Source organism: Topomyia yanbarensis, chromosome 2 (genome assembly GCF_030247195.1).
Source record: "Topomyia yanbarensis strain Yona2022 chromosome 2, ASM3024719v1, whole genome shotgun sequence".
In the NCBI taxonomy this organism is placed as follows: Eukaryota; Metazoa; Arthropoda; class Insecta; order Diptera; family Culicidae; genus Topomyia; species Topomyia yanbarensis.
In genome coordinates this window covers 370,871,190-370,898,799 of record NC_080671.1, presented here as the reverse complement: position 1 = coordinate 370,898,799, position 27,610 = coordinate 370,871,190, and the positions used below count along the sequence as shown (strand labels likewise).

At 39.3% G+C, this 27,610-nt stretch overlaps 1 protein-coding gene across 5 annotated transcripts in view; it reads right to left on the bottom strand.

Annotated features, from left to right (window-relative positions):
- LOC131684512 (maternal protein pumilio) overlaps window positions 1-25,380 on the bottom strand; it is a 389,632-nt gene extending 364,252 nt beyond the window's left edge. Inside the window, exons 1-3 of one of the 5 annotated variants that reach the window (XM_058967459.1) lie at window positions 25,238-25,380; window positions 21,265-22,337; window positions 32-235 (exon numbers count right to left, since the gene is read on the bottom strand). In XM_058967459.1, the coding sequence (XP_058823442.1) occupies window positions 32-202 (171 nt within the window). In that variant the 5' untranslated portion in view covers window positions 203-235; window positions 21,265-22,337; window positions 25,238-25,380. Of the gene's footprint in view, window positions 1-31; window positions 236-21,264; window positions 22,636-25,237 lie in introns of those variants that run through there. The other 4 variants (XM_058967462.1, XM_058967460.1, XM_058967461.1 and 1 more) reach the window with 4 other exon arrangements.
- Between the last annotated feature and the right edge of the window lie 2,230 nt (window positions 25,381-27,610).

Here is a 27,610-nt window from a genome sequence, read left to right as displayed (position 1 = left end):
TCCAAGAGCAATCGAGACTAGCGATACTTACATCGATGATGGCGTCGTCCCCGGAAGCCCATCGGGATTGTTTGTGAGCAAACTGGTTGAACTCGGACTCATTCGGATGCCGCTGAAAAACGTAGCCCACTGCAGCATCGTCCTGTGACCGAATGGGCGCTCCACGCCCGCCGCCGTCGTCATGGCCGCCAAGCAATTTCATAGCGGCCACCTCTGGCTCGAGTGGATAGTGCAGCTACGGTGTGAGAGGCCGACGGAAGAAGCAGCGTCCATTTACGAGAAAAAGAAATCAGAAAAAAATACACAGATTAATAGTGCGAAATTAATGTTATGTTATATACGACAAGGTTCTATGGGATAAAAAAATGCAACGAACCACTTCAAGCGTCCGTGGTCCACGTTTGTACTTAATTCTTCTTATTGAAGAAAACACATTTTACATGAGAACATTTTTGCCGTTCTTCGCATAGCAGTCCCATTTGATTTAAAATTGTACCACTCTATATTTGTCCATCGGTTCAGAGACCGTTATGCGAATTCTGACAGAGTAGTTTCCATGAAGGGGTGTGGACTACAAAGTTCTCATAACACCTAAACTACTTTGAAAACCAATTTCAGTTTGCAGATAGTAACATGGTTATCTCGTACCAAACTATAAATAAAAGATAATGTATAAACAGACCAAAAATAGAGAAAAAAAACTACAACCAAGAGTCAGTAAGATCGTTGCACTAGCTCTGTAGGACTTATCGAAACTTCGTTAGGTAAAAATGAGCGATTTCTTGCATTTTTTGAGAAGTACACTAGAGCCGTAGTGTTGGGTTCTCGGAAGAGCACCCCGTCAGAATCACTTACTATAATTGCAGACGAAACGGAAAATAACACCTACTAGAACATTGCTTAAGGCCAATTAGGGTTGTGGTACCGGTAATACCGGCACCGAAAATCCCGGGAATACCGACCCATTGTTGGTACCGTAATACCGGTACTGAACAAAAGCCAGCACCGGTATTTTCGGTACCATACAATTTTTTATGAAACATATGTAGGCTCTGTAGTGGGACCCGTTTCCATATATCGGTCTACAAGGTGGCTTTTAATTATATTTAATTATCTTCTAGATAAATCATTCAGCTTAAGCCTTTGTGGGGAAATGAGGTGGGGTTGTCATCATAATAATTCTAGAAGTTAAACATTACTAACTCCCGTTGTACTGAACGATATGTTTAAATTCCTTGCACTATTTGGGCGATATAAAATTTCAACTATCTTCTACTAAATTTCAAAGTACTCACATCTAGCATAAGAGATGTGAAAATTTGTTTTGATTATTTTATTAGCAACATTCTGATTGGTTCCAATTATTCACTGAGTGGCGCGTAATAAGACTGTGGCCTAGGTCATGTCTGTATTTGGTTTGCGCTTAAATCTTTATCTACAAAAGAATGAACAGCGATGTAGTGGTTTATAATTTTAGGATTTGTGAACTGCTTCGAATGGAGCGATTCGTAATTTTTGGTGATAGGAAAAGTAAGTAAAACTTCATAGTTTTTAGGAAATTAGGAACTTTATTTTAAATAAAAGTCGAAACCAATTTACAGCAAAGCGATAAGGCCGCAAAGAAATGCAACCAACGCACACGGATTTGCATTCTCACTTCGAGTTACGGTTGATAATAGAATTTATTACATTTACCATCTGTGGATGTCGACGAAAGTCGCACCGCTTAACAGTTATTGAATTCAAAGTGGCCTAGATCTCGAAATAAAAGAAGGTGCCGCATTCAAAAAATACCTTCTGCTGCAATGAGACATCAGTTTGAACATTCAATTTCACTTTGAGGAGTTTCTCGAAACTTTTGAAAAAAATATTCGAGTACCGGTACTTTACCGGTACTACCGGTACTGGGGGCTTCAGTACCCCAGTACCGGTTCTCGCCAAAATAGGTCGGTACTGCGAACCCTAAGGCCAATTACTGCTGGTCGTGATTCTGATTGTTATATTGAGTGTAGAGGAGCCCGGGGCTATTTTGCGGTTGGGGTAAGCTGTCGGAGTCCTCTTTATTTCGTTTCTAATAGACATATAATATTTTGTTTTGTAGAAGTACTGGGCAATATTGTGTTTTCGAGCATACTAAGGGACCATGCATAAATAATGATGTAGAATTTGGGGGGGTAGGGTGTTAAACCAAATTTATGACGGAGTGTGACGAGGGGGAGTATAGAGTCAGAAATTGTGCGACGTAGCATCAAATTTAAATTTTTTTAAAGGGCATCTAAACTTATTGATTAAAGAAAACAATTTATTTTTGCTCCATTCCTAAGAGAAATGCGTTTGAATTCATACAAGTAACTTTTCACGCGGTTTTTTATGCGGTAAGTTTTTCGATTCGCGGAATTGCAAGGTCGCAAAAAAGACCAAAAGATTTTGTATGCGGATTTAACTTGCTACAGTAGTTAGCTAATTTTTCTAACTAGTAGACTTGGTTTGGTAGGTGAATTAACTTGAACGTAGAATCATTCGCAGCTGCAGGATTATGAGCTGAGAGAACTTCTCTTCATGCTTCATGACATATACAATTCAAAACAAAACTATCAACATTATATTTGTCATGAAATCGGCTTATTTTTTACGCAATTTGCTGTTATAATGAAAATATTGTGTTGATATAAGCCGTCAAACATTTTACAAAGACATGTCGTCGCTGTTGTGCTATCCTATGACAAACGCCACTTTGGGGTAAACTGAGTTAGATATGCAGAATTATTTGTCAAAAATCTCTACAAAGTGGCGTTTTCAGAATTCTACTTGGTTACTGAGATATAGCTAGAAACGTACTAAGAAATTCACTCCGAAAACAAGCTACATCATTTGTTTACGACCCCTAAGTAAATTGTCATAGTTTTGAACATTGTTTTAGATTTATTCCACGAATGATTATACTTTTCAATAGTGCGTGAAAGGAGCTTTCAGTACAGATATTACGCCTATCCACAATCAAAAGTTGTTCTTTAATTTTTTTTTTTTTTTTGGAAAATATGCGATTGGGGTAAGTTGGCGCTGACGCACGCGGGGCGAATTGGCGGTACCAAAATAGTCATCACATATTTTTATTTCTGGGTTTCACTTCAAAGTAAGAGATTCTTTTTCTTGTGTATCTCGTCAATCCAGGAAACCTTTACTCCGGCCAATCGTCAGAAGAATACCGAAATTTGTCTTTCGAATATTGAAATATACTGGCAAACGTCGGTTAACATTCCTTTTTTATTGAAAAGACATCCAGCACATTCCATTGGGACCCCTGAAGTTACTTGATTGGTTATTTTCTGGCGTACCGCTAACAGTCTATACATGCCGCCAACACACCCCGGGGCTGGGGTAAGTTGACAAGTTTTCCGCGTCGCACATTTTTTTTTTCGTGGGTTGTCCTACTGGAGCTGTAGAGCTCGGTTCTCGGAAGGGCTCCCCGTAAGAATCACATACTACAATTTGCAGACGAGACAGGCGAATGGCGCCCACTAAAACACTGCTTTAGGCCAATTGTAGCGGGCCGTGATTCTGAATGTGATATTCATTGTACTGCCATTCTACACCCGCCTTCAGCTGAGTCAGCAAAGATGGTGATAGTGAACGTCTTACCACTCACACATTCTCAAACGCGATCTCAAGCGGAAACTTATAAAAATGCCCTCGCGCACGCGATTCAGGTATGTGCGGGTGTAGGGACTCGCGATAGCGTGTATCATCGCGAAGGGCTCGACCATTTGTACGTTAACGTGTTCGATCGCGTGTGCATTTGTATGTCACGTGTGCTAACGTGTATGTAACTTCGCGTGTATAAATTCTATTTTATAGCAGTGTGCCTTTCGCATATTCGCGTGTAGTCTAGAATGATCGCGCGCGGACTGTGAATCTGTTACTTATTTTTTCGTGTACGGTTCAGATTCTAGAATAAAGTGGGTTTTTTATATCACTAGTGTTCCCAGTCATGTCTCAGTAGAACGTGTGGTCTAGTGGATACGAGTTTTATTGCTTTGCGAGTTGCTAGAATGAAGAGTAAAGATTTCCGGGCGTGACTGATTCATGATCTCGCGCGTTTGCAGATTCGCGTTTGAGACCGCGTTTGTAACTTCGAATGTACTAAAACGTTCACATAATAACCGGAGTGTTATCAAGTATGCGTGATCGCGGGCATAGGTGTGCGTGGATGATCGCGAAGGGCTTAAGCGTTCGTATGTCGACATATTTGTCGCGTGTGCTCGCGCGTGTGTGTGACTTCGCTTGTATAAATTCGATTTTGAAACCCTGCGGCCATTCACATATTCGCGGACCGTCATTCATTTAGTTTACGGTGTACGGGTCACATTCTGACAGAGAGTGAGTAACGCCATATCACTGGAGATCACGGTCATGTCGCCATTGAACGGATATGGGAGTTACTTTTTCTTTATTTTTCAATTTTACCTAGACTGGACCTAGACTATTAGTACCGAGGATAGAGACTTCCGGACGATCCCGACTCATGATGGCGTGAGCGAGGGAGTTTGTAGGTTGACGCTTGAGATCGCGTTGGTAAGTTTATGAGTGCTGAGACATTCACCTTATCACCGGGGTGTAATCATTTGCGAGTTCGTGGACGTAGGTTGCTTGGAAAATCGCGAGGGGCTCTAACGTTTGTACGCTTACGTGATTTTTGAACATGTTTGCGTGTGTTCCTGAATGATCGCGCGAACCGTGAGTCTGATATCAAATTTTCGGTGTGCTGTTAAAACTCTGGCAGAGATTGGGATCCCTTATATCGATAGGGTTCCTGGTCATGTCGCCATAAGACGTGTTGTCTAATAGGTATGAGCGTATTTTCTTAATTGGTCCAGCTGAAGGTATGGACCCAGGCTTCTAGGATCAAGGACGGACTTCCGGACTAGACCGATTCGTAAACGCGCGCGCGAGGGCATTTTTGTAGGTTTCTGCTTGAGACCGCGTTTGAGAATGTGTGAGTGTTAAGACGTTCATTATCATCATCTTTGCTGACTCAGCTGAAGGCGGGTGTAGAATGGCAGTACATGAGTTGAAAAGAAGAACTAAAAGACAATATACGAGAGACGTAATAGATTACACAGGAACAAGATACAGCTGAAGTTATGATCATCACATGAAAGAAATATATTAGTACTTCAAACACTACTAATACTTGAATAGCCAACCATCAGACATAGCACATCCTTTCTCAATTATCTACTTGTTACTGGTTGATTGTGGGTTATGAGCGGGTAAATAGAGGAAAGGTACAGAACAGAAAAAAGGCTCATGTCAGCCCTCCCGGCCTCCTCGATACACCACTATCGAGGCGAATTGTAATCAACATTTTGAAACGGACTTCTTATATAAAATCCTGAGTAGTCAAAATGATTGATGGATTATTACAATAGGAACTAATTAACCTCTAGTAGTAGGACTTGGTGCCAATAAAAACTAAAAAGAGCGAAGGTCTTTATATTTAGATAACTATTGAATCTATTGTGGCATGGTGATGTTTACAATACCGTCAATCCCATCAACCTGCGAGAGGGGAATTTTCCGCGTCACACATTGTTGTTTATAAAAACAAAGACAATGCAACAAACACTTTGATATAATTCAGAGATGTTGTCAACAATCTGCCCTTTTAGGCAACGTGCTCTATTTTGCACGATCGATTTCAGCGCGTTCTTTTGGTGTAAATCGACTCATAGCTAAAATGGCACTAAATGACGTTTCAGAATTGCGTTTATCTGTCAAAATCGGCTGGAAAATGCTAATTTTCTCGAAATAATGAAGTATGATTATAGCAATATCCATTGTCCAAAAGTTGGGTTTTAGGACGATTCATAATTTGTTCTTGGACGTTATATTTCTATCTCTTCTCATTTCTTTGTAATTTCATTACTATACTTTTCCTGTAACCGACTTGCAAGTGCTTAAAAGACACTAATCTAAAAAATATGCTTTATATCGTTATTTACAAGATTTCATTGGAAAGCTGAGAAAATGTCCTATCAGTGTATGTACAAATATCTTTTAGTTAAGTGTACTAAATGATTTTTTACTAACGAAATAACTCAAAATTCGTGTTTTTTGGAGTTTTTTAATTATTCTAATTATTAATCAACAAAATTTATCGTTACTATTGTTCATTTGATGCCCCTTAATATTCTCTATAACTTTTTATTTGACACTTTGTCTATATCTCTTTTCATTTTGCTGCTATTTAATAGTTAACACAGCATGAGCTCGCCACAAATGTAGTGGGTTCGAAATCGTTATTTTTCCATATGAAACGATGTGATAAAAACGATTTTGCGTCGAAACCAAAAGAGATAATTGAATGGAGTCAAAGAAAGAACTGTAGAACTTGCTGAGATGCATTTTTGCCATGATAATAATGGTGATGTTTATTATTTACTATTTTAAGAAAATTAACGAAAATGCTAATAATAGAACTAACTTTAAACTAATTTACTTTTAAAAGAATACTAAATTCACTTTACTGAAAGGTATTACTACATTTTGCAATGTAAAATTTTCATGGCTTTCGAATAAAAAGAAAAACAGTACAATAAGTGCCTTAATTTTTCAATTAGAGCTGGTACTAGTGAAAATGAGATAAAAATATCAAAGTTGAATAACCCAAAATCATGAAAATAAGAAAAGGTAAGTGTATCATGTCAAAGAACGAATTAAGCAGCTTATCAAGACTAACAATCTGAATTATTAAAATGATGAGGTTAACTATAAGGAGTTTCAAGAAATGAACGAAAAATCGTTCAAAATTGTTTAATTTTCAATAAATTACTTTGAAAAGGCTACTTAAACTCATTAGCTGAAACATGTAAGGGCATCACTCAATGCGAAATTTTCTCACCTTTCGAATGGAACTAAAATATTTAAAATACAAAGTATACTTTTAAAGTTAGAGGTACTTTAAGACAAATAAGTTTTTACACAAAAAGTTCAATAACTCTGTAACGGTTGAGATTTGATGGTATGTGTAGAACAATTTTTTTCTCCAAATATGGCAGTCTATCACCCCCCGAGAGATTCTTAACCATGAACCAAACACCCTGTATAATCGCGCAGGGCTCGGGAGTGAACGAAATCTATCACGCGGATGACGCTTGTGCTAGCGTGTACGTAACTTCGCGAGTACAAATTCGATTTTATGACCGTCTGTTCTTTCGAATATTCACGTGTGTTCTTGGATGATCGTGCTGACCGTGGATCCGATACTTAGTTTTCAGCGTACGGTTCCGATGCTAGAAGAGAATGAGTGCTAGGGCTGAGAATAAAAACTTCCGGATGTAACCGATTCATGACTGCGCGAACACGGGCGTTTGTGGGTTTATACTTGAAACCACCTTCATAAATGTATAAGTACTAAAACGCTATTATCCTATTTGCGAGATCGCGGACGTATATGTGAGTGGATGATCGCGAAAGGCTCGAGCGTTTGTATGTCAACGTGTTTGTCGCATATGCTAGCGTGTATGTAACTTTGAGTGCATAAACTCTTTTGGGCGGGCTTATGGAACTGTAGCTTATAGCTTAGGAGATCTCATTCCGCCCAAAAATTTGCAAAATCGGGCGAAGTGGAAACTGTCTGCCAAGTAAACACCGGTGCACCGGTCCTCGAGATGAGGACTAAATTTTGCGCCCGTTTGCCTCGAATTATGTAACATCAAGTTCTCTATTTTGCCAAATAAAATATATCATGCTCCTAACAACGCGTGCCAAGTCGTCATCTTTCTGATTTCCTCTTGGGTCTGAAGCGGATCAATCGACTATTAAGTAAATCAGAGAGCACTGGTAACCGTAATGTTCGCGAATACTAATTTCCCTGCAACTATTCTGCTAGCTATTATTTCTGTCTTAATGTGTATTAATGATTGTTTTATTTGATAATCAGATATAATTTAATATATTACAGATATAATTTAATATATTAGAACATATATCCAGGTTCGAGCAAGCAAGTTTAACCCTTTCATGCCCAACTTGTTTCCAGCGAATATAGCGCTTCAATGCTATTTTTCCGTAAAACTGTTGGAGCCAACGAACACGGAAAACCCGTTTTGATAAAGATAAGCGTTCATCTTGTAATGCTAGAAGCTGTGCCACTTTTACCTTCCTGAGCTCAATACAATTTTCCTAGATATTTTCCAATAGCCCAATTTCATTTCATTTTGCAGCGTTTGCGGGGCAAAGGGAGCGCAAGTCAGTCCCAGGCCGATGATAGGAGGGGTAATAGCTGAATGGTCCATGCAGACCACAAAAACGCCATGGGAGAGGAACAGGATGTGGGTTGGGATAAGGTTAAGGAAATGATTTGTGTTTGCGCTGCAGAATGTCGTGAAAAGGTGAATTGAACAGTGCTACTGTTGCCTGTTCAGAAATAAACATAATATGTTTCTCCACAAGGCTTCATATCAATTTTTTTTGTGATTAGATCATGTCAGTGCTGAAAATTTCACTTTAGCACAGTGGTATTATCAAGTTTGCGAAATCATGTGTAGGTGTGAGTGGATGATCGCGAAAGCTTCAAGTGTTTGTATGTTCACCTTTGTCGCGTGTACTAGCACGTATGTGACTTCGTGTGTAAAAATTCGATTTTGTTACCGTGTGACCATTCACACATTCGTGCGTATCCATGAATGATCGCGCGGATCGTGAATAGGATGGGGGACCCGGGGCTATTAAGACCGTGGGGTTAATTCGGACACTCTCGGCTTCTCAAAAAATCGTGACTTTGTGCCCGTTCGTTGAACCGCTATTCTTAAACATTATTTTCTTTGTTTTTTTAGAAAGGAGATACAATTTGTCTAATTTTTTGCCATCCTCAAAACAGAAATCATTATATGGTAAAACCGTGATTAAAGCAACAAATAAAAGTGCAAAAAATAACACGCATGTGTTTTGAAAAGCTTGAGGCTCCTATTTTATGGAATGATTTTTGTTTGGCTGAAAACACAGGTAATTATTCCGAGTTTTTGACGTGATACATGTTTTTTTTCCTTTTATCAAGATTTTTAGGAACGTGTCCAATGAAAAATAGACAGACAGCGAATTACCGAAACGGTGACAATTTACGTTTTTATTGAACACACTTAGGAAAGATATGTCCTTAACCCTCAAAAAGGCAAGGAGTCTCAGAGGCCCTGCTAATTACAGTTCCCTAGTTTCAATGAACTTGTAATTTTAAATGCAAATGATCGAGTGTTTTCGGACTTTCTCACTGATAAAATGAAAAAAAAGATGTTTTTGATTTCATTAGGTCTTGGGAGCGATGTTTCTGGAAGTCAGAATTTAGCTTACCTTCTTGAGGGTTGAGTAGGAAACTGTGAAGATGTCATCACAGATTCCCAACAGCATCGTGATCAAGATGATTTTCAAGACACTCACCACCTTTGTGCAAAATGCGCGTACGGGACTATTCGGACCCCCTATTCCATCAACCACCGTTCAGCGGCTTGCGGTTACGCACACGCAGCAGCAAAGAAAATACATGAAGCGCCAATCGACAGCTGCGACTAACCACATTAAGTGTTTGTAGCGCAATTATTTTTTTGTTTCTTAATTAGTTTCTCCGATAAATATTTCATAGGTAAACATGATTCCATCGCAAAAAATGAAAAAATTGACGGTCTGTTTTACCCCGTAGGGAAGTCCGAATTACCCTAACATTGTAAAAGGATGGGAAAACGTAGTCTTGAAAAATTGCGCCTGGCGCCTACCATGGAGTGATGCAAATGAATTTTTATGGCACCAACTAACAATTAGGACCTTTGACCGATAAATTCATTCACATCTATCCACCTAAAAGGGTGAATTGTCTAGATAGGTCCGAAAAGCTCCGGGTTCCCCTACTTAATTTTTCGTGCGCGGTTGAGATTCTAAAAGAGAGTGAGGTTCCACACATCACTAGAGCTCTCGGTCATGTCATCATGGAACATTTTGTCTAGTGGATATCAGCGTTATTTTCTATTGGTTCTAGGACCGAAAAAAAAATTTAAAATAGTTTTACCGGCGATACAGCGGTACAAAAATCGGTAATACCATTTCGGCATCTGCAATGAATCTAAGTGTGTATGCTACTGCTTCTAGATCATAGCTATATTGTCCAGTGGCGAAAATGCAATGTTGACATTTTTCATTCTGCAACAAAATATGAAAATTGGAATTTATATTAGGGAACCTATTAAATTATTGTTGGCCTATTTGAACAGCTCTAAAATGAAAATCTCCTTTATAATCCATCGGACAGTAGATTTGGTCAATTCTGTTCACTAAGCCATAGCAGATTATAATATGTAGATCATTATTGGCCCTTGAGGAAAAACCTTGGTAGTGGGACATTCGTGGTCCACTCAATTTAGCAGTGCTCCATCACGGCGTTCCCGTTCCCATAAGGCAACACTCACATCAGTATGTTTTTTCTGAGTTCCTCAAAGACACAAACACAAACGCAGTGCGATGTCAACAATTCGGGGTACTCAGCACTATACGGTATAACAAACACAGTCCTGCATGAAACCAGAACAACATCTATGAAAGAGCCATCCAGAAACGAAACGTCAGACACTCAAAGCGGAGAGAAAAATGCGAGAAAACGACCGATGAAACGTTTCGGTCCCTCTCGCTCTCTCCGGCATAATAATTCTCGAGTTTCGGCCTACCTCTTGTACCGTGGACTATCTATGACAGCAAACATTTACGGCTTTACCGATTCTGTTATGCTTACGGCTCACAATATACAACCGAGAAAATAATTGTGAAGGTACACTGGGAAATAAAATACATTGATCTCTAGATCCCTAATCGTGTTTTCGATCTATTTGACTCACTTTCTATCCATAATCATTAGAAATGTCTTTTCAGGATCCAAGAAGAAATAACTGAATCTTTAATCAATTTAAGGGAATTGATCGAACAATAAAGTAAATTCAATACATAGGTCCTCGTAGAACTTCAACCCTGCCGTGTCATAATCGATTCACATATCGCCTATATTAATTCCCATCACTGTAATATATACACATCATTCTCGCACAGCTCTTACAATGTGCGTTCCCTGACCTGTGTCTATACGTTTGCTGCCGTAAGCCCTTCCTCCCGATCTAGACTCTCCTCCGGCACTCGAATTGACAACAACAACCATTGCACTCACTCTAACCGGATCGGTGTGGAACATAGAATCGACTAGGCTAGGGGTGTATGGCAAGCAATGAGAAAAATAAACCCGAAACTATCATCACATCACAGCATTCTCACTACCCTCAGCCAATCTTTGCCGCAGCGCCACGGTTGATTCTTGCTGCCAAATTGGGATCTCGGGAGTTGCGTGTATCTACTCTCAACAGATGTGATGCGGATATACAAACACTACACTACAGCTGCTAGTGCACTACTACTGCTATCCAACAGAACTACTGCAATACGATCTACTTCCAGGTGAATTTTGGAAGCTTTTCCGGCAAAGGCAGTATCTTAAAAGATGCTGAACTGGCATCGCAGACAGCAGTCCCACGCTTTTTGTTGTTGCCATTGCGATTCGATATGTTAGGATAGCGAATTTTGATTCTATTAGGGAGGATGCCTCACTGTTTCATCAATTAGTCGGCCTACAATCGACGGAATTCGAATAAATTGGCATCAATACTTGTTTCGTTCTTAAAAACCAAAATAATAACACAAAATTCCTGAAAACTATACAATGTTCGTGTTTGAGCGCAACAAAAACTTGAATCAAGTTCCTCGATTATTGCTTTACAATTTTATCCAATGCGTTAAACAAAGATGGCAGACGCTGCTCTAGTTTCAAATAGATAGGGTAATAATATAAATAGTGCGAAAATAGGCTCATTACCCCGCTGCAAGTTGTTCTTGTCTCAGGGCTTAGATTGTTACCCATATTGGAGATTTCGCTTCAGAAGGGGAAAGGTAAAGTTGAGCGACATGGACAGTGTGCTATCATAACTATTCTGAATCCACCAACCGTGGTAAATGGCAAGCGGTTTGAATATCTGGCAAATTTTATGATGTAATAAGTAAAACTTAAACCGCATCGGGTGGTAAAGAAATTAAATTCGTTTTTATATAAGGCTAGGAATAAAAGAGACAAGGTCCGCAAAGTTCTCATGCGATTATTATACTGCCACCTGGTGGTGAGTTCATCCGAGAATTGTCGATATATATAGGCTACATGCAGGAAAAATTTGACAGCTACATCAGTTTGTTTCCGGAAGCCATGGCGAAAGCCATAAAGAAACTTCCTTGCGACGCGCAATGTGGCTGTGCTTATGGACGACGAGATGTATCTGAGGCTCAATGGCCGTCGACGGGAATGATACTGACTACTTCAGGTTCCCTAGAAAGGAGGTGAGCAGCGAGATGAAGTACATCTTCCAGACAAATTCCTCAAATAAAGTCCTCTTGTAGCTGACAATCAGTGGGAAGGGAATTTCAAAACCGGACTTCTTTTCTTCGCAAAGCGGCCTTCATTGAGAAACATCACCCACAGGACGATGTCATGCTCTGACCAGATCTGGGCTTATACGAAGCGGAAAAGATAAAAATCCCAGTCGTCTCCAAGAACGTCTACACAATTTACAATCGCGCAAGACCGGAGATTTGTAGGTAAATTGTCAGGACGTTTATATGATTGCTACATTTTGAGTGTAAATTTGCGTGGGTAATCGCATTTGAAACCGGGTTTGCACTATCGAGAAAAATTTGAGCGCTTGTATGTTATTTTGCGCATTCTTTTTATCGTGTGGGCACTTGTATGTCGTGCATGCTAGGGCGTTTGTGATTTGGCGTAAAAAATGTGTTTACATTAGCGTATGATCGTTTGGATATTCCCGTGCGCCTTAGTATCGCCGAAAAATGAACATTAGTAATCCGAACACCTCATAAAACTAAGTAATGGCTGAACGTTGATTTGGGCAGGTGAGAGCAGAAAAAAGCATTCAACATAGAAAAGGCCCAATCAACCATACCGGCTTCCTTGATGCAGCTCTATCGACGCGTATTTATTTTTTTGGAGCTGTCCTACTGGAGCTGTAGAGCTAGTCTCAGAAGGGTTGCCCGTCAAATTCACTCACTACAATTGAAAACGATACGGGAAATGTCACCCACCAAAACAATGCTTAAGGCCAATTGCAGCGGGCCGTAATTCTGAATGTGATATTCATTGTGCAGCTCAGATATGTACATACGTAGGGACCTCACGATGGTGTGTATCATCGCGAAATGCGCGAGCGTTTGCACGTTTACGTGTTGGAACGCGTGGGCGTTTGAATGTTGCGAGTATATAACTGCGGGTGTATTAATTCGATTTTATAACCATGTATCAGTGATGCTATTCTCGTTCGTTGGCACGTAAAAAGCCTTCCTCGTTCGCGCGAAATAACGAGTACACTCTTAGTAGCCCATGCTCTTCGTGCATACACACTCGCCTGTGCTCTTCAACGCATTTCTCGCTTGCGAGATAAAACAGCACACGAGCATTCGCGAGAAAAGCTTCCTGAATTTGCGCTACATACTAGATGAAAACTTGGGTTTCTCGCAAGTATTCTCGCTCGAAATTTTGCTTCACCGGAGGCGCGAACGATGAAGAGCGCTAGGCATGCTATTCGCACACGCCCGCGAATGAACGAACTTGGTGTGCTTCTCGCCTTTTTTCGTAGCACTGCAATGTGTCCATTCGCATATTCGCGTGTGTTCTTGAATGATCGCGAGAGGACCGTGCTTCTGACAATTAATTTTCGGTGCATGTTTCAGACAGTAGACTAGAAGACAGTGAGCTCTCCTATATCACTAGAGTTCCCGGTCAAGTCGCCATGGAACGTGTTGTCTAGTGGATAAGTGCGTCAATTTTTCTGATTGGTACAACTAAAGGTGTGGGCCTTGGCTGCTGGGAACGAGAGTTGTAGTTCGCTCTTAAGACCGCGTTTGTATATTTTAGGGGGGTAAGGGTTTCAGCGTGCAAAAAAAAACTTTCTTGCGAACATTGAATTAAACGAAACTTTTGTACATTATAATGTATTATTATTTCTGTTATTTTTCCATGCAAAAATATCGACAAGAAACTCGACGGCGCAGCTTTTTGTGGGACGTCTCTGGAAAAAAAAAATACGATCTGCGGTGTTAACTGCAATTCAAAAACTACTTAACCGATTTATTTCAAACTTTGCATACACATTCTTTGTGAAAAATACCTAACACCTACGTTGAATTTTTGAGATAAATTTTCTATTGAGGGGTGTTTCTACTCATTTGAAATAAGAATTTGAATTGTTCACGAAAAATTTCTACATTTTATGACTAAACACCCCCCCCCCCCCCCTAAAGCGCTAAAACGTTCAGCTAGTCATCGAGGCATCATCCTGTTTTGTGAGATCGCGAATGCAGGTGTGCTTGAATGATCGCGAAGGATTCGAGTGTTTGTAGGTTAACGTGTTTGTCGCATGTGCTAGCGTGTATGAAAATTTAAACCCAGTTGGCCATTCGCATATTTACGTGTATTCTTGAATAATCGCACGCGGGCCGTGAATCTGATACTTAATTTATAGTGAATAGTTCAGATGTGAGAAGAGAGTAAATTTCCCCATACCACTACAATTTCCGGTCATGTCGCCGTGTTGTTTAGTGAATATGAGCCTCATATTTTTCTAATTGATCCAACTGAAAATATGGACCTAGGCTGCTAGCACCGAAGGTAGACATTTCCTGGACGTAACCGATTCATCACCGCGCTAACATGAGCTTGTGTGGGTTCCGTGCTTGAGACCGCTTTTATAAGTTTATTAGTGAAAAAACATTCACTTAATCTGAGACGTGTTCATGTTTGCAAGACCTCAGGTTTTGGCGTACGTGGATGTTAACGTGTTGAATGCAAGAAGAGTGAGATTCTCCATATCACTGAGTTCCCGGTCATGTCACCATGTCACCAACGTGTTGTTTAGTGGATATCTGCTTTTTTTTAATTGGTCCAACTTTAGTGATGCACCTATACTACTAGGGTCGATATTAGGGGCTTTTGGACGTGACCGAATAACGATCGCGCGAACGCATGGGTTTACGGGTCCGCGTTCGTTCATTTAGATAGCGGGTTGTTTGATTTTATTATCTCCGCTGCCCTAGTACGTCTCAAATCCATTTTTATCTTTTATTTTTTATCTCGGATATTCATGTTACGTTGCGCTCTTCCTCAACTGTCAATACGCGACATCATTTATGGACAGCCCCGTACTACGTACTAAGAATACCAAATGATGTGAAGATTAGAGAAACAATCTCCCTCCTCCTTTCCCGCCAAACAGGTATGTAACATTGCGTCCATATTGTATTGTTTGTATACCTGTGCTTACATATTCACGTTGAATGTTCCGGCGAACCGCCAATTTGAGCGTGCGGTACAGATCTAGAGGGAAGTGAGTTCCCCCATATCACTAGTGTGCCCGACCTTGGCGCCCTGAGACTTGTAGTGTACATGAGTTTGTTTTTTCGAGTCCAAGACTGAAGGTATGGCTTAGAACTGCGCGGTGACGTCCAATAGCCTGACTAAGAAAGATTTTTTACGACCTATAAGTTCTCCGCGATGATTTAGACGTTCCATTGAATGTTGTAGCTGTTGTCTAAAGCCTATTATCATTCATCGTATAAAACTAGTGTAGCATCCGGTGGAACCACGAATTGACCCACTGGGTTCCTGCTCCCATGTAGTAACGGGCGACTGAAATCAGCAGTTCCTAAGTCCAGATGCTGCTCCGTACTCGCGGCTGGCTGAACAGGAAACACGTCTATTGCTCGGCATATGTGCCACATACTGAATTATCACCACGCTTATATCAATCGGCACAGATGCACATGTCCAGCACATATTTAGAGGCAGCTCGATTAAATATCACTTTAAGAGGTAATGAATTGATGGAATACTTGAGCAGTACAAATCTACACATATTCTATATAGGAACTCGCCCAACGTTCACACGATCTGGCAGGGAAGGTGTTAGGTGTAACTCTCTGCTCTGACGTTATTACGCATGAGTTGGCAAACTTGCTCGTACCCAACGAGCTCGACCCTTATCACAAGTATATCGTCCTTAACCTTCCGGTAGTCACGCCAGTGCACTAAGTTCACGCTGCTCTGAAAATCTAGCAAAATCCTCTTAGCGCACAAGCGGCTGCTCGTTCAGTGTGCCATTTGCGCGACTTCCGGAGGGTTAATGATTGAAATATCTCGCTAGATATCGACCTCTACGCAGAGAGCTCAACGACTAAGTTACAAGGATATTTTCCAGCGATTGAATCTCTAAGTGACTTGGATGAGATCGTGGATTAAACAAACTCATTCATATTAGTAGCATACCGAGAGGCTAGTACGCTTCGAGTTATGCATACTTTCCGGGGAACCTCTTGGTTCCAAACTAGCTAGACTCAAAGTTATGTAGAAGAGCTTATGCATAGACGAGATAGTCATTTAAGTCGGATCGCAAAGGTTACAGGAATGTCCTTCGATTTTCTAAGCAACGTGGTTGGAAAGGACTCTACCCACATGTCTGAAGTGTCAACGAAGCTAGTAGATTAAAATTTCGAAATCGAGACGTTCATGTCATTGCAATTAAAACTGGTAATCGTTTGCCAAAGATGAAGTACTTTGCTGTCCTTTTGATACACACTTTCAATCGCTCACGACTGCCGCTGCGTTTTTCAGGTAGTTCAGATTCTTGGGCATTTGCTCCTAGAATTGTGAAAATCGAATCGATCAAATGGGCGCTTTAAAATTTTGCTTCGTGTAAGTCTCCGGGAAACGATGGAACTATTTCAGTTATACATCAAAGAAAATATAAACACCACATGCAAATTTTGAAAAAAGATCTTACTTGTAGTTTTACCATGTATCCTGAAAGCTTAGCGGGAAATAGTTGTAAGCTTCATTCTCAGAGAAGGTTGATCACTACATTCACGATGTTAGCTTGGACGAGGACCAAGGAATACGGCATACATATGGCCTGCGTTAAGCCAAACCGAACTAAGCGTCATAATTTTTTTCGTGTATTTTTCGTACCAAAATTCATTTTTCGATAACTTACCATTTACGTAGAAAGTCAAAGAACACTTGCTTGCTTTTGTTTGCTATTTGAGCTCCCAAAACATAATAGATATTAGAGTTCCTGGTGTTACATTGGATGTTAAAGCGATTTTAGATAAAGTACCTCAAAATGGCGCTTGGTCCTCTTTGGCTTAACACAGGCCATATCAGCGAGGAAGTCTACCACCAGCCTGTTACAAATATTGTCTATAACATCGGTAAAGTGTTTTCGCAAAAGCAAGCAAGTTTAGGAGTTTTTTTTGCTTGAAGTTGCTTTTGACTCTTTTGAATGCATTTTGAAAGCAGCGCGAGATTATGGAGTACCTTTGTATATCATGGATACACGCAATGCTTAGCAACCAACATCTCCACCAACTGTTAAGATGAGTAGAGATAAGGAGCAACTTCGGATGTCCTCAAAGTGGTGTGCCGTCCCTACTTTTATGGAAACTTGTCGGCCATGGCTCGTTGAGGAAAATTAATGATCTTGGCTTTCCGACATACGATTTCGCCAATGATTATCATATAATGATCACCGGAATTGGTATTGACACACTTTTTCAATTGATGCAGCATGTCTTATATGCTGTTATGTTGGCGTCTTCGTGTTGGACTATTAGTTGATAAAACATCAGTGGTGTTTTTCACGCAACAAAGGATTATAACCGGAACTCGCCCGTTACAGTTCTTTGACGTGGAAATTATTCTCGCAGATCAAGTTGATTACGTTGGTGTAATTCTTGACACAAAAATCGATTGGTCACATCGATTTAAGAATAAAGGGAAGGCAAATGTGAGCAAGTTCGGGAGGAGGACTAAATTTTGCGCCTGTTTGTCTCGAAGTGTGTAACGTCAAGTACTTTGTTTTGTTTAGTCCAACGTTTCAAGCTCCTAACAACGCGTGTTAAATCGTCAGTGGTGCAATTAAAATTTCGCTTTAGTTTCGCTTCTGTCTTGTTCCTGATCTCCTCTTGAGTCCCTTAGGCCTGAAGCGGATCAATCGACTATTAACTAATTCAGAGAGCGCTGATAACCGCAGTGTCCACGAATACTAATTATCCAGTTCTAGTGTGTATTAATGATCGTTGTGTTTGATAATCAGAAAAAAATTTAAGATTTTATTTGTTGCAACTAAGTCACAGAATACAGACATCCAGTTTCGAACAAACAAGTTTAAAATACTTGTTCTGTCATTTAAACAAATATTTGCCAGACCATTACGATAACCATACTGATGGCATATCCCATAATTATAACGACCACTTGAATATAAAGTCAGTAAAACACACGCACTAATAGGAATGACGAAAGAACCACCTTTGGTGGTAACATCTCAATTACCCTAGGATGTGCCTTTTACTCAACTTTGAGATGGAAGTCTGTTCTCTGTGCCAAAATTGATGTTGCTTTTCAGTTTTGCACGACCCAGAGGAAACTTGGCCTTAATCCCACTGCTCTGTCATCGATGTTACGTAAGCGTGATAGTTATAGAATATTGTTTGGGTCCATTCATAAACAATGTCTCACAGAAAAAAAAATCTAAACATTGTTGGTTTTATTAACCCCGGTCCACTAGAGTCTAAAAATTTTAGTTTTTCTCTCGGTAATTCAGGGCTGTCAATCTATTTTCTAGAGACACCCTTGAATATAAAACCACCCAATATATTTCTGAAACAAGCACTTTTTTGTGCATAGCGTCTTAAGATTGCTGGGTTCTGGAAGTTCTGTTAAGATTGCGATCCCAAAAGTTAATTTGGGATGAGTGAAGACCCGTTTTTATCAGCCCTTGATGAATTTTAGGCTGATAAAACAAGGACATCAGCAAAATCGGGACATATGTTTTGCTTTATTTTTAAGAAACCGAAGATCTAAAAAAATATTTTTTAGCCCCTAGATATAGCCTCATAACCCTTTCTGATTATTTAGTTTAAGTTTTACTTAAGGGGATCCGACAGGGCAAAATTTAAAAAAAAATGCATCGATATTTTTATTTCTGCGCTTTTTGAACCTCTAAGATAAGAAAAAATATGCTCAAGAAAGGATTTACTCGAATTCAAAATGGTTCCACTGCTAGAGCCCATCAAATTACCAACTATCAATTTTCATTAGAAGCTAACAAAATCGGGTCAAAATGCTGGTAAAATCGGGGGCTGATAAAATCGGGTCTTCACTGTAATTGCTTCCAATGGAACATGAAATATATGATGCGATTACTTTAAAAACAAGTAGTTTGTTACACTGACAGTTATTTGTAGGGGTGCCGAGCCGAAGCTGGTGTCCTACTGTCATGAAATTAGATTAGACCAATCCCATTCGCTTGGTAGATGCTGCACAGTATTCCACGCGGTAATTTTCGTAAACCTGTGTGGCGTACAATCGACACAACAGAGAATTCACGCAAAAAGATTTTATTGTTGCTCTGAAGGTCAGGCTACCCTAAAAGCTTTTAGTGTGTCAAGTTCAAGATCGAAACTATTAACCGCATGTCGAGCTCAAACCGAAGAACTTTGCATTCCAAATGCAATTTGCCTTTTATGGACACCCGGTCATTCCGGTAATCAATGGAACTGAATTGACGGACAAATTGGCAGGCGCTGCGACAGATTTTGTTGGTCCAGTTTTGCCACTGTCGATTAGTTGGATAAAGTATAAGATTCGCTCTTGAGCTGCATCCAAAAATGAAAAGCCTTGCCAGATGTGAGTCCGAAAATTTCATATAATTTGTTGCATTGCATTGCAAACTCAACTTTCACATGGCTACTATTCAGCGTGCTGAGTATTATCCTGTGATCTTTGTGCAATTGGTTACTGCAGGCAGTTAGTTTCGTAACTTCATATCGTTCGATAACTAACTGCTTTCCAGTAATGCAATTTCGCGTCCGTATTTACATTCTCCACACATAGATGAACCTATGTAGAGGAAACTCCAACTCAAGGATGTGTTATTGTTGTTAGCCCAATGTGACAAAGAGTTATAGGCTTTATTAGTAGGTTGCATCATTCCTTCGGAAGGGAAGAATCCAGACTGTTTCCTGTTTTGTGTTGTACTTGTATTGCTGTAATATGACCTTCTATTTCCTTCCACCCGAAAGGTAATTAGTCGACATGGCAAGGCACAAATCTCCGAATAACCTGGAGAAGTGCCAATCAAGGAAATATATTCTGATTCCTGAACCACTATTAGGGTCAAGGGGTTGAAAGTGCTGGTACAATAAATAAACAAATAATCTAACTCGGCTCATGGATTACGAGGGATCGATTTGAGGGAAAACTTGTACTGGGTTCGAAAGAGCTATGTTGTAAGTATATCTGGACGGCTCTAGATAGCGAAATTTCATTCAGTATCAACACCGGTTCGAATCTAGTACAAGATGGGACAAATCGATGTCGCTAAGCCATGGGATATTTCATGTATCTTGCTCAGTCGACGTGCCAGTACATCAGTTACACAATGAACGATGTGAGTCAGTTTAACGTGAGTTTTGAGACGCACTCAAAAGCTTCTTTTGATACTTAAAATGAACAAAGTATAGCAAAATATGCCCCAATTTCGTCAGCCTAAAATGAACCAAACGTGTCTTTATTGTAAATCTACAAATATCATACAATTTAAAATATTTTAGAAATCGAAAAGCCAGGAATTAGGCATATCAGAAATTAGGAATTTCAGAAATCTTGAGCGTTTTTTCAAAACGTCATATCTGCAATGAGTTACTCTCTTTGTTTACTTTCTCTTCTGTTAATAATTCGGTCACTTTAACATTTATCCCTCAGCTCTTTGCATAATATGCTAGCTAAAACCACCGTCTTTCGATCTGTACTGTAAAATAAATGAAAAGTGTTATAGTGACGCCGTAAAAATCGAAAGAGAAAGTATAAACAGAGAGTAACTCATTGCAGATATGACGTTTTGAAAAAACGCTCAAGAAATATTGGTTCTGGAATAATGTGCAGGGAACCAATTTTTTTTGATTATTTTACATATAATAGTAACTTCAAATCTAGAATTTAAATTGAGAAATACGTGCATATAAGAATGCAGGCATTCGAAAAAGTAAAAATAATTTGAAACTTCAAAATTTCATTTCATTGGATAAATTAATATTCAAACAGCCCAGATAGGTACACTTATTTACCTTTACGCACGATCAGCAATGGTCGGGTCTACACACCAGCTCGACTTCTTCCGCAAAGATCAGATAAAATGCTTCCTTTGTGTTGTGTTTGCTGTTCGCCCCGTTTGTTTGAAAACAAATTCACGGTTTGTTGTCGCTTGGTTTATCGCTCAGCTTGCACTGCGGTACGCTTTCCTGTCGTTCCGGCGACCACACATACACAGTACCAAAACTCGCTAGTTCTCCAATTAAGCGTGTTATGTACTCTACAGCTCCCTACTAGGTGTCACTGGATGGCTTTTTCCGTTATATCCACTAAAAAATTCACTCGCACTCTATTCCCGGGCACAAGGATTCTACTGCTTGGCCAAAACACACATCTGCAACTTCATCAACCCGGGACTCTTCCGGAAGCTCCAAGTACACACACAAACAATGCTTAGCTTTCTCTCTTTCCCACAGCCACTAGCGAAGGTACTCCTTTATACTTTTCCTCGTATTTCCTTCGCGAGATGGTTGCATCCAGAGGTCACTTTTTGCACCAGCCACTTCCACGCCCGTCTACCACCCAGTGCTTGCTGTGCTATTTTATGGGCTCTTTCCGAGATCCAGAAGTAGAACCACACGCACACACTCACTCGCGGTACGCACTTGATGGACTCTTGGGATTCGCGATCCGATAGGGAAAAACCGCACTTCTTGCCACCGTTCTTCGCGTTCTCGTCGGAAGGTGTTGTTCTTCTTGTGCACCCGCGGAATCGGTCGGACAAGATATTCCAGAAACGCTCGGTTTCTCGCTCACTCAAACACACACGGCTCCGGTTGATGGGAACGTGAAAATGCCGAAAAATGTCTATCACTAACTGTACAGGGAATTTTTCCTCCAGGAAATACGTAAAAACGGAACCGCAGAGATTATGCTTCGCTAGCCGCTCGGCCTAGAGGGCTTCCGTTCCGTTCCAGCCACACAAAAGCTATATACAATTCGGGCACGGATATATTTTTCGCCGCGAGATAGTTTTGCTGTCCACTGCGGATGTTCTCCGAAAAGTTGCACTTTACAAAATATACAGCTAAAAAAGTTGAATAATATTCTATACACCGGTTAAATACAATTAATTACTTTATTTTTACACGAAACAGGAGTCGAACCGCATTTCTGGCTACGGATTCCGATTTCTGCTAGCTAGAAACGAGCGCACTGCACTTCTTTACACAAACTTTAGCTCGGTCTCGTCCCGTTTCGAATGTACGATGTTACGCCATTTGTTTTTTCGCGACTTCTCTGTCTGTCTGGCTGAAGCTGAACGTCTGATGAGTGCCGGAACGAACTGTTGGTTCGGATGGCACCGAGAGAGGAGCGCCCTGCTGCCTTGAGTGAGTGCTTCAGTCGATGTTTTTTTCAGCGAAGCTCAGAACTCATAGGAAGTGTTGTCAAATCTATCGTTTTTATCACAATTGAAATACTGTAATGTATTTACAAACTGCGAAAGGAATTTTTAAGGTTATTTCTCGACAAACATATGATTACGGCCTAAAAGCCAACTGTCAAAATTCACTTTTAATGGAAATTCCGAATAAACCGTTACTAGCTGAACACAGTTCACAACAGTTTATGAAAGAGAAAACTTTTCTCTTTCGTTTACTACCAACATCTGTGATTGGCATGTAACGGTTTGTCCAGAATTTCCATTCAAAGTGGATTTTGACAGTTGGCTTTTAGGCCGTAATCATATGTTTGTCGAGATTTAATATTTTGAGGCGGATATTTTTAAAAGCCATTGGTAACATATATTAATATCAAGATATATTCAAATCCAATACCCATGAGATTGAAACCTAAATTTTTTTTTTCTCATCGGATTTACTAACTATATTAGTAAATTCGATGATTTACTATTTAAATTTCCTTTAAAATATTTATTGTCAGATCTATAAGTAAGGTTAAAAAAGTCCAATGTTAAAACAGCTTTGGCATTTAAGTTAGAGCCACATTTTTTGAAACATTTTTAAATCTATGTTCATTTTTCCTGTTCAATTTTAGAGATTTTAACCTGTCATTCACCTTTTTCGTGTTAAAAAATGGGTGGAATTGGAAATTGAACCCAAGCAAGGCAATCGACTTACCAACTAAGCTATGCCTGACCTCTGATTATCAATCCATTGTAAAAGTTCAATCGATTAAAAACCATTGATTCGCCTTAACTATGCTGAATGAGACAAGAATATAGCCAATAAAAATATTGACTAGACTACCTCAATCCCATTAGCGGACCCTACACGTGTAGAAATATTGTTAATAAATCGAATATTGATCAATATATTGATCGTGTAAGGGTATCTTGAAAATATTGATCATGTAGAAATCAAATGGGATTGACGTATAGCGGACCCTACACGTGTAGAAATATTGTCAATAAATTGAATATTGATCAATATATTGATCGTGTAAGGGTATCTTTAAAATAATGATTATGTAGAAATCAAATGGGATTGACGCATTGAAGCAGTCTTGACAATATTATAATTGACAATATTCTTGTCCCGTGTAGGGTCCGCTTATTGAACACACTACACGGGACAAGAATATTGTCAATAAAATATTGTCAAGACGACAATATTTTATTGACAATATTCTTGTCCCGTGTAGGGTCCGCTATTTAATTCTATAGCATCAATATTTTCAACGTCCCCTCATAAGCAGACCCTACACGAGCAGAAATATTGACAATAAATCATATATTGATGGTGTAAGGTCATAGGGAAAATATTGATTCTGTAGAATTTAAATGGGATTGATGGATTGAAGCAGTCTTGTCAATATATTTTTTGACAATATTTCTGTCTCGTGTAGGGTCCGCTTTACGTCAATGCCATTTCAATTCTATAGCAACAATATTTTAAAAAATACTCTTAAGCGCACCCTACATGAGCAGAAATATTGATCGAAATATTGATAGTGTAAGGTCATCTTGAAAATATTGATTCTGTAGAATTTAAATGAGATTGATGGATTTATCTCGATTGACGCTTTAAGCGGACCCTACACGGGACAAGGATATTGTCAATAAAAATATTGTCAAGACTGCTTCAATACGTCAATCTCATTTGATTTCTACATGATCAATATTTTCAAGATACCCTTACACGATCAATATATTGATCAATAATCGATTTATTGACAATATTCCTGCACGTGTAAGGTCCGCTTTGCACCGTCAATTTGCTCAATGTATACTTAAGCGGACGCTTCACCCTACAATACTGTCAATAAAAATATTGACGAGTCAATACATCAATCCCATATAAATTCTATGGCATCAATATTTTGGAAATCCCATCACACCGTCAATATATTAACCAATAAATGGTTTATTGTCAATATTTTTGTCCGCGTAGCGTCCGCTTTAAGCGGACCCTACACGAGACAAGAATATTGTCAATAAAATATTGTCAAGACTGCTTCAATATGTCAATCCCATTTAAATTCTACAGATTCAATATTTTAAAAATGCCCTAACACGATCAATATATTGATATATATTGATCAATTATTGGTTTATTGTCAATATTTCTGCTCGTGTAGGGTCCGCTTTACACCAATATATTTTGAAAATAATCGATTTACTATCAATATCAATATTCAATATCTGCTCGTGTATAGGCACCTTTTTTGAGTAACTTTACTGTGGTTGTAAATGAGCTGTCAGAAATCCTATCTCTATAGCACCCAAAACGACTGCAGCTGCTCTCACACACTAACAACACTGCTGGTTTTTGACCTGCAGAACTCAGGTTTCGATGTTGCTGAACAGAACCCACACACAATCAGTTGAAGATCACAACTCACTGGCAACTAACCGGCACTCATTCTCTCAGAACGCAACAAAAAAAAATCCGGCAAAATCGTGTTTTCCGAGTTCATCAGACAAAGCAATTGCACATTTTTTCGGATTTTAATACCAAATTACAGTAGCAGAACAACTTCGCACACCTTTGATTGTAGTATTTTCTGCTATTTACAACACTAAAACGGTACTATGAAGCAGCTCAGAGCAAGAACAACTCTAATTACAGGAATTAATATACATTTTCCGTCTTATGCTAGCTAGCTGAATGCCTCTAGAAACGCTGCTGCTGCTTGCTTACCTCGCGCACAAACACACACTATTGCGAGCAGCGGGCAGTGACTTTCCTGTACCTCTTGCGTGTTGCGAGAACTTTGGAACTCAATTATTACCTAAAGCAGTGTTGCTAGAATTTTAACCGGCAAAGACAATCAGAAAATCTCGAATACTCTTTCAAAACGACCTGATATAGAAAATGTATATCAATGTGGCTTTTAAAATTGCTACATAGGGCAACCAACCAATTTTAGACCCCTGACTGACTTCGAAACACAAAAAATAAAACTTAATTTCGGTTAGGTTTTGTGACCCTAACGCGCAAAGTGGTTTTAATCCAATTTTCCCTTATGGGAATTAATATTGCATAATGCCAGGCGTTTGACTGCCTTGCCAAAAGACAAGAGTTCGTTTTTGCTGTCGCGTCAGCAAACCTGAGCCTCTGTACTTGCCTCTTTACCTGAGCCTCTGTACCGGGACATCAATTTGGACGAGTCAGTTGCTTTGAACGTTCACATGTGTCATGTGAACAGTTTGGATTTTTTTTGTGTCCAACTAGTGCTAATTTGAGTACTAGATACATCGTCTAACTAGACACCCAGTACTGACGAGATGAAGTCGAAACACAAAAAATAAATCTTAATTTTGCATCTGAATCTAGGGGCAGATCACTTGTGATGCATTTTTAAAAATCAGCGAAATTAAATGCATTTATTTCCATCAAAATAGAAATTCATAATGTATTTTGCGTTGCGTGCAATGTTTTTGCGTTGCGTGCAATGTTTTTGTGTTGCGTGCAATGTTTTAGCGTTGCGTGCAATGTTTTAGCGTTGCGTGCAATGTTTTAGCGTTGCGTGCAATGTTGTTTGCGTTACGTGTAAGACGTCAATACCCTACGAACAAAGTGGATCAGCGTAGGACGTTTGTTAAACAAACTTTTCTGCGAGGGAGTGCAAAGCTGATGCAAAAATGGAAATTAAATGCATTTTTTCTAATTTGATGCAAATTTGTTATACATTCTTAGAGTGATCTGCCCCTAGATCTGAAGGTATTTTTCAAACACTTTTTGGAGCAGATTTAGAATAGCTGGACTATTCTGTTATAAAATTTTCACAATTTGAAATACGAAAATTTCAAATATATTTTTCATCATATTTTACAACAGAAAAACAAATTAAGCAGAAAGTCAGTTGACTTTTTGTTCTATCCCTTCGTAACATCGATGGCTTCGCTCGCAAAGCTCTTCTGGAGAAGTTTACGATTTATATTGGGTTTTCATGTAACAAGAATTGTATTGTATATTGTGGCTTAAACCTCAATGGGTCATTCGCGCTTAATACTTGGATATTTCATAACCACTAGTGATGCATTTTTAAAAATCAGCGAAATTAAATGCATTTCTTTCCATCGAAATAGAAATTCGTAATGTATTTTGCGTTGCGTGCAGTGCAATTTGGGTTGCATGTAAGACGTCAAAACCCTACAAAAAACCAGCCCTAAATTCAGCAAAATATCGAACATAGTGGATCAGCGTAGGACGATTGTTAAACAATCTTTTCTACGAGGGAGTGCAAAGTTGATGCAAAAATGGAGATTAAATGCATTTTTTCTAATTTGATGCAAATTTTTTTATACATTCCTAGAGTGATCTGCCCCTAGCTAGGTTCTATATGACCTATTTTATAACAATCAATGCAAAAAGTCCGGGAAAGGTTTAAAGTAGTTTTAACTAAAAAAATAAGTTGTACTTACTAATACTGGCAATTCCTAATGTGGCTACGCCACATCGTTTTTCGTCTCGTATTGTTTGACTTCGCTGCCACTTAGAGCATGTTTCAGGAGAGTTTCAGTTTTAGATTTATAATTTTGATAGTTCTATACAATAAAACGGAAAATTTTAAAACTGGAACTTTCTGTCCCCAGCAGCAGTTTTAGCGGGTGTTCTATTCAGGGGCGACATTATGGAACCATTTCGTATCGACTTTTTCATACAATCTTGCATACAATAAACCTTTCGTTTCGAGATGCGTAATGTCACCCCAGTTTAAAATTCATGTCTCGCCATGCCTTCAGCGTTACTGCATTCAAATTTATTTTTCCCCAGTCTATCGGTTCTAAGTGTCTCTGCTGAAAACTTTGCAAGTATTTAAAACACAGTTCTTAACGTGTTTTAAAATCAGCAACAAATAGAACGGCATCGTATAACAGTTTTAAATTTTGAAACAAAACTGGTCGAAATAATA